Source organism: Dendropsophus ebraccatus, chromosome 4, assembly GCF_027789765.1.
Source record: "Dendropsophus ebraccatus isolate aDenEbr1 chromosome 4, aDenEbr1.pat, whole genome shotgun sequence".
Lineage (NCBI taxonomy): Eukaryota > Metazoa > Chordata > Amphibia > Anura > Hylidae > Dendropsophus > Dendropsophus ebraccatus.
Window position 1 is genome coordinate 152,227,138 of NC_091457.1, and position 13,762 is coordinate 152,240,899.

The 13,762-nt window shown below is 45.5% G+C and overlaps 1 protein-coding gene across 2 annotated transcripts in view; it reads left to right on the plus strand.

The window, feature by feature from the left end:
• Positions 1-3,983: 3,983 nt before the first annotated feature.
• Positions 3,984-13,762, plus strand: part of LOC138788994 (complement factor H-related protein 4-like) — a 91,017-nt gene continuing 81,238 nt past the window's right edge. For both annotated transcript variants that reach the window (XM_069967471.1, XM_069967472.1), the window contains exon 1: positions 3,984-4,106. In XM_069967471.1, coding sequence (XP_069823572.1) covers positions 4,040-4,106 — 67 coding nt within the window. In that variant the 5' untranslated portion in view covers positions 3,984-4,039. The remainder of the gene's footprint in view (positions 4,107-13,762) is intronic.

Below are 13,762 nucleotides of genomic sequence, written 5' to 3' on the forward strand. Positions count from 1 at the left end.
CCTATCAGTATAACTTAAACAAGATAAACCAACCCACGTGGCACTGCCAATCTCCGGTCAACCAGTCTGTACAGTTCCGGGACAATCCATTTCTAGAAATAGGTACAAACGTCCAAAATTAGGGTACCGGCACTCCAAAGTTATAAGTGATTTATTTCAGCTCACAGGAACAAAGATAGCAACGTTTCAGTGCCACTATAAGCACCGTTTTCAAACTGAAAACGGTGCTTATAGTGGCACTGAAACGTTGCTGATCGTTGCAGTCGTTTGTCTTTCAACATGTTGAAAGACAAACGACTCACATAGCAACAATCTGCTGCCATCACTCCGAGGAATAGGAGCGGCGGCAGCAAACTGCCTGTATCCCGCCCCTGCACTTACCTGCTCGCTGCCGCCGTGTGTAATAATTGACAGCGCTCGTTTGCTCCTCACAGTCGCCCTGTGTAATAGGGGCTTTAGGACCTACATTTATCAGATATAATTTGGCCTATTCTATGCATATATCCTAAATGTCTGAGATGGAAATGCTTTAAAGGGAGTACTGTATGTGACCAGGTTTACCTTCAAGGTGCTACACTGAGGTGGCAAAGACCCTGATTCCAGCTGTTTTTCTTTAATCACTATTAGGCCATGTTCACCGGCCGTTCTCTGCAAAGACCATCACGCCGGTTGATCTTTCCGGCCGCAGTGTTCTGATGCGGGTGCATCAACGCACGTCCACATCAGAACTCCTCATAGCACACAATGAAGCAAGCGTCCGGAGCCGCTTGCTTCATTGTGTGAACTGACAGGTCTTTCTGCGGCCGCAATTCACTGAATTGCGGCCACAGAAAACTGACATGTCAGTTCTTTGCTGCGCCGCTTGGGATCCCGGCCGGAGCGTATACGATGTGTATACGCTCCGGCCGGGATCCCAAAGAGCAACATGAGGTTAGTCCACTCATACAAAGTATGGCTGTTGTAGCCGATGGCAACAACGGCCGTACTTTTACGTTGTGTGAACATAGCCTTAGGCTATGTTCTCACGATGTAAGAAACCGGCTGTTCCAGGTCACGGAATGGGAGGTCTCTGAATAGATCATCCCGGCATCCGTGCATCCGTGCGCACGCACATCAGAACTCCCCACAGCACACTATGGAGCGTGCGGCCGGAGCCATTTGCTCCACAGTGTGCACTGACATGGTTTTCTACGGCCGCTTTTCAACGAATAGCGGTCACAGAAAACTGACATGTCAGTTGTTTGTGGCGCCGCAAGGGATCCCGGCCGGAGTGTATACCATGTGTATTTGCTCCGGACGGGATCCCATAGACAGCAATGCAACTTAGGCGAGAAGCCTTCTTTACCATGAGAAATGTGAATCTTTGGAACAGTCTACCACAGGATCTGGTCACAAAAAAAACAGTAGAGGGCTTCAAAACCGGCCTAGACAAGTTCTTAGACCAAAATAAGTTAAATGCATATGTATAGAACCTATCACCCCCCCCCCCCCCCTTCCCTGTATCCATCCCCTCCTTGGTTGAACTTGATGGACATGTGTCTTTTTTCAACCGTATTAACTATGTAACTATCTATATTTTCGTAATAATTAAATAAATGTTTTAACGAAAATATATGTTGTGTGAACATAGCCTTATAAAATACAGGATTTAAAAAATATATATATATATATATATATATATATATTACACCAAGTAACAGAGTATTATTGACCCTTTCAGACCTTCATGATTGATTTATGACCTACATAGGGTATGCCTACATGGGGGAACTGTCTACTGGGGTATGTTTAGGGGGTCTGTGTGTGGTGTCCCACCATGAGTGTTACTTGTCTTTACACCACTTGCAAAAGCCTGTACTCCAAAGTATCAGTGTTAGTGAAGTATTACCTATGTTTTGTCACTAGATGTCGCTAGTATATGTACTGTATGCTTAAAGTTTCACTGTCAATAAACATTTTTTTGCAGAAATCATTAGTACAGGCAATTTTAAGAAACTTTGTAATTGGGTTTATTAGCCGAAAAATGCATTTTTTATCATGAAAAAGCAGTTTGAACCATCTTCCCCCCCTGTCTTCATTGTTCCCTATGAAGAGGGGAAGGGTGGAGGGAGATGAGGCACCAAAACAGGACAACAAAGAGTTAATTTACAGCTACATCACCAGGCTATCTCCTCTGACATCAGCACTGACCTCTCTGACCTCTGAATAGGGGTTTTCAGCGGCTTCCTGTTGTGTAATTCTTTGTTCTCTGCTCTCTGCTGCCCATTAATCTCCCTCCTCCCCCTTCCCTCTCCATAGAACAGACAGGATCAGACTGATGTAAAACAGTCGAGATTTCCTGATTCTAAACAGTGGATGACAGAAAGGAGAGGAGGGGGGGACCTGGGAAAAGTCTTTTTAAATGCAGATAATGGCATATTTGCCTAATAAACACAAATACAAAGTTTCTTAAAATTTCCTGGACTATTGATAACAGCAGTGACTCTTAAAGTATTGCACAGCTGTAGCAGTTAAAGGGTTCATCAGGGATCATCCCAGCCCACGCCATGAACAAGTCTAAAAGTGCAGGACAGTATCCTGAAGTAATAGGAACTGATCCAGATAGAGCAAAGTTGCTAGAAGCCTACGTACTTTATCTCACAGCGTAGGTGTCACCAGGAAACCTTGGCCACTCTGCTCATTCCAGGTAACAAGGTCTGGAGCTTGTGTCACCCTCTAGTATGGGTCGCCCAACACTGGTGGGCAATAGGTTGTGCAAAGACCAAAAAAGTCAAAACACGGCACAAGTATTCTCTATACTTTCAATTATTTCTATCTATTCCACTTCTCAAGTTCTGGCAGAGCACAGTACTACCTTGGATTGGGACTCTCTCGACATCCCCCTCTCTACTTCTCTGAACTCCCTCTACCTCTCAGCGCGCAACCCAGTTAACACAGCTGTACTCTCTTTCAAGCTCTCAGCACAGATGTGGTTACTAAAGTCCAAGATATCGTATCAAGCCAAAAGCCTATTGTGTATCACTGTATCAAGTATTCCTGCAGTAAAGAAAAGTTTATTTATTGTAACGGGACTCTGTGATTCTTGTCCAAGCACCTACACCACCATTGCACTTTCCTTTGGTCATCTCCCCTTTCTGTGGGTGGCAGTACCGCTAGTCCAGGTGGGTCACAACTCCACTCCGGACCACTATGATAAGCACCCAAGGGAACCTCATATAGCTCGACAGGTTACTGACCACAGAGGAAAGGGTATAGCCAGCCTTACTAAACTAAAAGCAGGGGTGCAATCATACCTGTGTGCCCAACCGGCACTGGCGTCACGACAACATGACACCTGGCTGAGCTATATCCCGACCAACCACTACTGCAGTGGAGTCACACTTCATCATCTGGCAAGTGACCGGTCGCGCCTCAGCTGGGGGGCTGAAGGTTCCTCATTCCTGGTAGAGAATTTCAAAAGGTTTTGAATACATATAGCCTACTGTATATGAACATCTGGGCATATGCACACATTTGGTCAGATAATACATAAACATTTAGGGGCACAACTTCTATCTCCCTCCTAAATGTGGCAGCCCTGATTCTCCAGATAAAATTGTGTATTTTACATTCCAGGATATCTATATATTCCCCTGAGCAAAGGCAAGGGCTGATGGGAGCCATGACAATCTCTATGCAGCACAGAGGAATATATTGATGTGGTTCAAGGAATAGGAAGTAAATCCAATAATATTCTCCTGTCTATTATATCAGTGTTTGGAAAACATTCACTTCTTTTAGCCTTGGTTTTGTTTGTGCACAATGCACAGTCTGATACAGAATACCGCCGACCTTTGCTTAAAAATAAATACCGTCCATACAGACTGATCCTGTTATATAAACACAAATGTTAGGCAACCTATGGACTTTTCTACTCTTGTGACATTACCAGGTTTTATCAAGGAACAATGTATTTGATATGAGATAAACTCTCAATCGTTGGTCAGTAGTGGAGAGAGAAGCAACAAGCTGGAGAAGTCTCTGCTCTGGATATATCAGAATGTCTCCATCAGGATTCTTCTTCCTGCTGATATCTGCAATGTCCTGTTGTGCAGCTCCACAGTATGGTGAGATATCATTTACCTTATGGTGGGTTCATGTATAAGGGCAGGTCTACACAGTGCAGTTTTTTAACCCAAAGAAGGACAGGATACATGCAAGTATATGTCTTAGATATCCTTTCTCTCTTTAAGATTCACTGTTGCTTTTGGGCAAAAAAAAACAAAAAAAACATCAAAGACTATCCTGTGTAAGCCTAACTTAAAGGGGAACTCCGGATAAGAAAAACTTGTTTTCTATTAAAAGTACATTAAAAGTTATATAGATGTGTCTATAAAATATATTACCGTATCTGTGAGGTTCTGCCACACTAGTAGCTGATAGAAATCCAGGAAGTGAAAAAAATGGCCTCTGTACCAATCCACATTGTCTCCTGCTCCTTCTGCTCTCTCACCTTGGGAGACAAATCTTCCATGCCTCTGTCTCACATTGTGTTTGTTTGCTGAGCACAGGCTGATGATGCAGACAGGAGGCAGGGTGTGATATCACAGGAGGCTTGGCTGTATCCCCCAATCCCCTGAGTGATTCACCATCTCTGACCAGCCAGAAGCAGGTGCAGCACTTATTTTACTGATTGTGTGGGTGGGGGACTGTGATGATCAGCTGAGGGAAAGCATTGCATTCTGGGAAATGCTCAACCAGGAAAGACAAAAACACAATACAGAACACCCCCCACACCCCCCACACCCCCCCAAAAAAAAAAAAAGGAAAAAGAAGAAAAAAAAAGGATTTTTGGCAGTTTCTATTGAAGTAAATGCAATAAAGTCATAATATCACACACAACCTGAGGACTGGTGTGGTGAAGCTTTGGGAAGAAATCAGCTATGTTTTCTTTAGCCGGGATATCCCTTTTAAAGAGTTTATCCAGTGCTACAAAAACATGGCCACTTTCTTTCAGAGACAGCACCACTCCTCAATTCCATTGAAGTGAATGGAGCTTAATTGCAAACCGCACCTGAACTGTCTCTGTCATCTTGTCTCTGAAAGAAAGTGGCCATGTTTTTGTAGCACTGGATAAACTCTTTAAAAGGGATATCCCGGCTAAAGAAAACATAGCTGATTTCTTCCCAAAGCTTCACCACGCCAGTCCTCAGGTTGTGTGTGATATTATGACTTTTTTGCATTTACTTCAATGGCAATTAGATGCAATACCACACACAAACTGAGAAAGGGGTGGCGCTGTTTCTATTTTTTCCCCTTCTTTTTTAAGTGCTGCAGAGTGTGGTAATCTTTTTATTTATTTATTTATTTATTTATTTTGTGGTCAGTTGCCACAACACCAAATATACTTTAGTCATTCTCCTGACGAAGCATGGATGTGCGAAACATGTGTCGGGCAGTTCCAGGGGCCCCAGGGGTACTGGTGAATACCTGATTTTCTTTCAAGTATTATTTTGTTTGGTCTCCCCATACCATTTTTTCTTTTCTGGCCTAAATATACTGTTTGTTTTGGCTAGGCCTTTTTCGGTGATATATGTGTTAAAGGGGTAGTGCGGCGCTAAACACCACAGAGGGGGGGCCAGCATGAAGGACTGTTGGAGTGATTCGGCCGGCCTCCCAAAGACGACATCATTGTTACAAGATGGCAGCTGGGGTCGACACGAATCAGGTGAGTATAGAGCACTACACTTCCGGGTCTAGCTTGGGTGGGGGGGAACAAGTTGTATAATTTTGCAATGTGTGTTTAGTGAATAATTGTTTAGCGCCGCACTACTCCTTTAACCCCTTAAGGACAGAGCCTGAAATGGCCTTAATGACAGAGACAAATTTTATGAATATGACCTGTGTCACTTTATTCATTAATAACTTCGGGATGCTTTTACCTATCCGGCTGATTCTGAGATTTTTTTCTCGTGACATATTGTACTTTACATTTCTGGTAAATTGGAGTCGATACTCATAACGAATAAGTTTATGAAAAAAACCCAAATAATGTGAAAAAATGTGAAAAACTGCATTTTTCCAACTTTGAAACTTTTTTGCGTATACAGAAAGTGGATATACCACATAAATTATATATTAAATAGCATTAGCAACATGTCTACTTTATGTTGGCGGCATTTAATAAACGATCTTTCATTTTTTTTTAGACAATAGAAGCTTAAAACATTAGCAGCAAATTTCCAAATTTTTAGTAAAATTTCAAAATCAGATATGTTTAGGGACCTGTTCAGGTTTAAAGTGTATTTGAGGGGCCTGTATGTTAGAAAGCCCCACAAAGCACCCCATTTCAGAAACTGCACCCCCGACACTCTGCAAAAGCATATGCAGAAAGTGTTTTAACCCTTTAGGGGAGTCACAGAAATAAAAGCTAAGTGTGTAAGAAATTTGAAAATTTTAATTTTCTGTGCAGAGATTTTATTGTAATCCAATATTTTTCATAATTATAAACCTATTACCAGAGAAATGCACCCCAATATTGATTGCCCCGTTTCTGCAGTTTATAGAAATACCCCATATGTGGCCCTATTGCGCTATTTGACGCAACCAAAAGCCTTAGCTATAAGGGAGCGCCTAGTGAATTTCAATGGCTCCGTTATATTTGGTCATTTCTGACTGTACCACTTCAGGTTGGCAGAGGCTCTGGGGTGCCAAAACCTAAAAAACACCCCTAAAGGGACACCATTTAGAAAACTACACCCCTCAAGGAATGTAACAAGGTGTGCGGTGAGCATTTGGACCCCACAGGTGCTTCACAGATTTTCCAAACAATATGGCGTGAAAAAAGAAAAATGTATTTTTTACACTAAAACGTTGTTCTAGCCTTCAATTTTTCATTTTCTTAAAGGGATAAGAGGAAAAAAAAGACACAAAATGTGTAGCGCAGTTTCTCCCGAGTACGGAAATACCCCACATGTGGACAAGCACGGCGCTTTATGTCCACATGTGTGGTATTTCCGTACTCAGGGGAAATTGCTCTACACATTTAGTGTTTTTTTTTATCTTTTAGCCCCTTGTGAAAATGAAAAAATCATGACAAGATTAATGATTTAGAGTAAAAATTTTACAAAAATTACACTAAATGTTGGTCTAGCCTTGATTTTTTCCATTTCCACAAGGGGTTAAAAAGAAAATGAACACAAAACGTGTAGGATAGTTTCCCCTGAGTATGAAAATACCCCACATGTGGGCATAATGTGCCATATGGGCACAGGGCAAGCCACCAAAGGGACAGAGCGCCATTTAGAGGCTGGAATGGAGGATGGAGGCCATGTCGCAATTACAAAGCTCCTGTGCTGCCAGGTCAGTAGAAACCCCTGACAAGTGACCCCATTCTGGAAACTACACCCCATAAGGAATCTAACAAGGGGTGCAGTGAGCATATGGACCCCACTGGTGACGGGCACTTACGTAGAACATATGCCGAGAAAATAAAAAATACCATTTTTTTCATTTTCACGTCCCAAATGTGGCCGTCACCAGGGGGCCATATCCCCGCTGCCCCCCTTGTTAGATTCCTTATCAGGTGTAGTTTCCAGAATGGGGTCACTTGTGGGAAGTTTCTACTGTCCTGGCCGCACATAGGCTTTGTAATTGCATCATGGCATCCTCTAATGGGAATGGCGGCCATACCTACTTAGCTGGGAAAAAGGGACAATTCTAATTTATTTTGGGGTATTAGGCCAATTATTAGTTTATAAGGTTGGAAATGACAGGTGTCCATCAAACTCAACCTGTGTTGATCCAGAGGAAGGCAAAAACCCCTCGTGAGGCAGACGACAGTAGCCTCATCACAGGGGAAAATTCCTTCCCGACTCCATATTGGCGATCAGAATAATCCCCGGACCAACGTGACCCCTGAAATAGGAATAAGGGACAGAATTTAGATAATGTACGTGTGGTACGCCTTGGAGCGATCCAGTATGCAGAGGCCGGGGTGATCAGGACAGGCGTCACACTGGAAAATGGCGTCCTTTCTGATCCCCCTGTTACGCCACACTCTGCACTTCTTCTGGGGTCTCCCGTTCTCCAGTGTGGGGGACGTCACCTGGAAAATGTTGTCCTGGTGCGATACGGGGTCCCTCATATCCAGAAGCGCTGGGTCCGCTCCATGGCTGCTAAATATTAGGGCTCTATTACTACTTCTGATATTTTCGTATCGTGCCGCAAGCTACAGTAGCTCGGGCAGCGAGGGACCGGAAGAAGGGGTGCTGGTATAAAAGTTATCCCCGTACAGGTGGTGACCTTTATCCAGCAGTGGGAAGATCAGTTCCCGGACGATCTTCCCACTTGTTCCGAGGATGGGGGGGAGGGGGCATCTAGGGGCTGCATTCGGGTGTCCCTTCCTTCATACACTCTAAGGGTACATGCACACTGCGGAATCGCGACAGATAACCCTTCGTGCATTCCGCAGTTGGCACCCGCCGGCGGAGTGATGCAGGCGCTCGTCTCCATCCGTGTCATAGACTCCATTCTATGCCCGGGCGGATTCCGCTCTTCGTCCAACGTATTCATTCTTTGGATGGACGACGGAATCCGCCCATGCATAGAATGGAGTCTATGACACGGGTAGAGACATGCGCCCGCATCAGTCCGCCGGCGGGTGCCAGCTGCAGAATGCACGAAGGGTTATCCTTCGCCATTCCGCAGTGTGCACATACTCAAAATCTGTAAGTGTTCCCTGAGGTACGCTCACAGAGTTTGTAGAATTTCACACCATACCGTCATCTCTTATTGGGACGGTACTGGCAGAAAAGACGTGTCTGGGGGGCACCCGGAAAGGTTCCGATCGCCGCTATTGGCTGATCTGAATTGATCAGCCTATAGCGGCGATCGTAAGCACGGGGGGTGTTAACCACCCCCCGTGCCGTGAAGCTAAGATGGCCTGCTATGATTTATAGCAGGCCATCTTCCCCGATCGCTGTGTGCGAACACGCAGCGATCGGGGAAACATCGGGCGTAAATTTACGCCCTGATGCGCCAAGTACCAGGGCGCGAGGGCGTAAGTTTACGCCCGATGTCTTTAAGGGGTTAATGCAATAGATGGTCACTGAACTGCATGAAGCATTTTACCTATATGGCCAGCAGATGGAGCCAGAGTACTATGTAACCTAATATTATACTTGTTTCTGTTGTAACACTATAAAGGCCTGCAAAATATTGATGCCTGGCATCCTTACCAGTACCCTGTGCATTCCCCTGGATGTTGTTTTTTTTTTTTTGTCTGTGAAGTAACCGGTGAAGTCTGTAAGGCTGGGTTCACACTACATTTTTGCAACCCGTTTTTTATTTTTAACATGCACAAAGACGCACAAGACCTTATTTTTGTGTATGCTCGAAAAAAAGGAGGCGTTTTGATACTTTTTTATGGATGTCGATGGAAAAACGGATCAAAACGGATGCACACCAATGCATCTGTTTTTTGCAAGATCGCAGCGTTTAAGGGTTTAATGGCGGGCGGCCGCGTGATCGCGGTGGCCCACCATTGAGAGTGAGGGCATGGCTGCACATAGCAGCCGGTCTTCACCTGCTATGGGGTGAGCTCAGCTCGTAAGCCCACTCCATAGCCCGGAACCCCGGCAGGGCCAGTGGCGTAGCTACCATGAAGGCAGGGAAGGCGACTGCTATGGGGCCCCTGCAGGAAGGGGGCCCGAGGAAGCCTGCCCTGCCTTCATGGTAGGTAATGACACTAACATCCGACCACTGTACTCCCAGGGGTCCAGAGAGGAAGAGGGACCCGCCACTGCACTGTTCAGCCCCCTCACTGTAGTGAGCGGGACCTGCTAGGTCCTGTACGGCACAGGAGAGGAATGAAGGACCTTATTGTCACATGACCCAAAGGTCCTTAATACTTCTATGTGAAGATCAGCCCGGACTACTGGAGGAGGAGGAGGAGGGGGGAAGCCTGGTAACTGTAAGTGCTGTGTATGTGTGTCAGTGAGTGTATGTATGTAACTGTGGGTATATGTATATGTCAGTGTGTGTATATATGTATCTGTGTATACAGGGGCGGTCTTGGCATTTTTGGGGCCCCAAGCGAAGTTAAGTCTTGGGCCCCCCTCGACACGCATTCCAAAACAATAGAGCGCTGTGTGTTGCCTCCAGTAGTATATACCCCTTGTGCGCTACCGCCATTAATATATACTCCTTGTGTGCTGCCCCCAATAGTATATACCCCTTGTGTCCTGCCCCCAATAGTATATAGCCCTTGTTTGCTTCCCCCAGTAGTATATAGACCCCTGTGTGTTCCCCCAGTTATATATAGCCCCCTGTGTGCTCCCCCAGAAGTATATAGACCTCCCGTGTGCTCCCCCACTAATATATAGGCCCCCTGTGTGCTCCCTCAGGGGTATTTAGCCCCCCTGTGTGCTCCCCCACTTGGATATAGACCTCCTGTGTGCTCCCCCACTTGGATATAGACCCCTGTGTGCTCCTCCCGTAGTATATAAACCCCCTGTGTGGTTCCCCCAGTAGTATATAGACCCCCTGTGTGCCCCACCAGTATTATATAGACCCCTTGTGTGCTGCCCCAGTAGTATACAGACCCCTGTGTGCTCCCCCAGTAGTATATAGCCCCCCTGTGTGCTCCCCCACTTGGATATAGACCTCCTGTGTGCTCTCCAAGTTGTATATAGACCCCATTCTGCTACCCCAAGTAGTATATAGACCCCTGTTTTCCCTGCGGTCACAAGAGGCCGCACTCCCCTTGTCCTGGCGCCGATGCTCCAGTGATGTCACTGGAGCGCCGGCACCACAAGGACAAAGCTGCCACTTGTGACCGCAGGGAAAACCCTTCCTGCGGCCACAAGAGTGACTGACAGGAAGGGAGCCAATGTCTCCCGCCCTGTCAGTGCTGCTGCATGTAACTATAAGCACTCATTACGAGTGCTCATAGTTACAGTTCAGATGGCAGCAGCGAGCGGGGCAGAGGCCCTGTCCAGAGGTCTTGAGCACAAGAGCGGGGAGTGGGGGCCCCCCTGGATGTTGGGGGCCCCAAGCGATCGCTTGGGGTGCTTGGTGCCAAAGACCGCCACTGTGTGTATATATTTATATGTCAGTATGTGTATGTATCTGGGGCTATATGTGTTTGTGTATGTCAGTAATGTCTGTAGCACTGGTGTACTGTATATGTGTGTGTTTGTGTATGTTAGCAATGTCTGTAGCACTGGTGTATATGTGTGTGTATGTCAGTAGTGTCTGTAACACTGGTGTATGTGTGTTTGTGTATGTCAGTAGTGTCTCAAGTGATTGACAGGATTGCTCCCAAAGATGTTCTGCAGCAGCTTCTATTAATGCTGGGCTCTAATAAAGGAACCCACCACTAATATCTGCTGCATTTTCTTTTATTTCTGGTTGAGTATTTCTTATTACAATGAGATGATTTCCCTGTGTACAGTCTATTCATGGTGTATACATCAGCACTAGTGTAATTAGATTACGGCGTATATATGTGTGTATGTCAGTGGCGTGTCTGTATATATGTTAATGGTGCCTCTGTGTGTGTATATGTGCGTCATTGCGTCATATTCAAGTCAATTTACTTTATTCTTTTTGTTTTTTCAGGAAGCAGTGCACTGTGTGGTCCACCACCAAATGTACCATTCGGAGAAATTTCGGGCTTTAGCAAACATGTCTACAGATCTGGAGAACATGTGGAATATAAATGCTCGCAATCTTATACTCTTAAGGGAAACAGAGTTGTAAGATGTATGAATGGCATCTGGGAGGAAGTGCCAGAATGTCTAGGTATGTCCATTGTACTTTATCACAATGCATATGTGGTGTACCCCCGGTTTGATGTTATATCGGGGGAGCGGACAGTCACTTGCTAGTTGTTGTAGTGTGACACCACTTCTGTGATGGATGGCTGAGATTCAGCCGGACCTTGAAATGTTGTCATTTGACGCCAGTGCCTGGAGGGCAAACAGGTGTGCTAGCACGCCTGCTTTTAGGAGGTCGGCTGTACCCTTTTTCCCTGTGGTCAATGTCCTGCCAGGATGCTACCGGGTCCCTTGGGATGATGTAGTCACGGATGGCCAGAGTGGTATGGGTGACCCTTCCGGATAGTAGGGGAGAATGTCCCAAGGTTGCGGTGTGTGTACTGTGTCAGTGGTGGTGGTGAATAATCACAGACTCTTGAGATAAAGTTGAATTGATTTACTACTTGTAAATGTGCAGCAGGTAATACAGAACGTCTCTGAGACACACTTGACAAAGTTCCAATAAACTCTTGATAAGAGGACGACCAGAGGATAAGGATAAGTGCAGTGTAGGATAAAGTCGTGTTGGTTGAGCTGTGTTTAGTAAAACAAGAAGTAGAGTAACAGAGAGGAGGATGCCGTGAGAGTCTCAACCCATGTAGTACTGTGCTCTGCCGGGATGTTGGAGGATGAGGTAGAATACTTGCAAGAAGAATAAGAATATGAAGAACACCTGTGCGCCCATGTATTGACTTTTGACTTTAGTCTTCACACCACCTTATGCCCACTAGACTCAGCTGAACCTTCCTAATGGGTGACACAGGCCCCAGGCCTTGTTACCTGGGATGAGCGGAATGCTGAGGGTTCCCTGTTTACACCCACGCTGCAACACAGAGTTCATAGACTCCTGCTACTTTGCTCTGTCCAGATCAGCTCCTGGCTTTTTGGCTCTGTAGTGGATACTGTCCTGCTCTGTGACTTCTCCTTGTCCACGTTGTGGGTTGAGGTGGTATCTGGCTAGTCCTCTCTTAAGAGGAGTTTAACAGTGCATAGTGCTTTGGAGTGTAGCTAGTGAAGAAGTTGGTAGCAGTGTACTGTCTTGCGTCCTTCCCATGCGAGGTACTAGCTAAGACTGACTTGGGTATGGGGACCTGGCAGAGGGCCAGGGCCCAGATAGGACCACTGTGGAGAGCTATCTAGCTTGCTTGCGTCCTTCCTCCACAATGTCCAGAACGAAAAGCTCATGCTCCTCCTCCACCCATGAGACTAACTTCCTCCCTAGCATGTAAGGTATGTTGAGAGTGAATAAAAGAGTGCAACAGAAGAGGAAAGGAGGGAGATGATAGGAGAGAAGAAAGCAGATATCCTACTGGTCTACAGACTCTTGTGACACATAAACACGATAACCCTTTGCGATCCTTTACCTGTACATCTTCCATACAGATATGCATATTACAGCGACATCTAGTGGCTAACTTCTTGTTCTACTTTTACCACGATAAGAATACAAGAAGTACAGACTCCTAAATACTAAGGAGCTCTTGTACAACGTCACCCCTCAGACACAAAAATATGATCTAGGTTATCTCAATTTTTTTTTTTACTAATTAAAGTAAGATATTAAAAAATTTCTGACTGTAATCTTTTTATTTCACTTTTTGTACATTGTTAAGGTATCGATCATCTAGCCTGAGCTGCTTTTAATAGGATTAAGTGACATGCTTTACAGCAAGCCACATGGACATAGACATGGGCTCTTGGCGGTGGTCATCCACTGACTGGCTGGCAACCTTGTTGAACTGGATCACTGGGGCAATCCATGAGCCCCGCACAGAGTTGGCCTCTACAATGTTGTGGGTTGAAAAAATGTAGCCTGTCGATGAGAATGATGCCAAAATGGTCTTGTGGAGGGTGGCACAGAAGAGGTAGCCACCCCCTCAGTTGTAGTCACTAGAGATGAGCGAACTTTTCAAAAGTTCCTTCCGACCAGACTTCCGGATTTTTTCGGAGAGTTCAGTTTGATC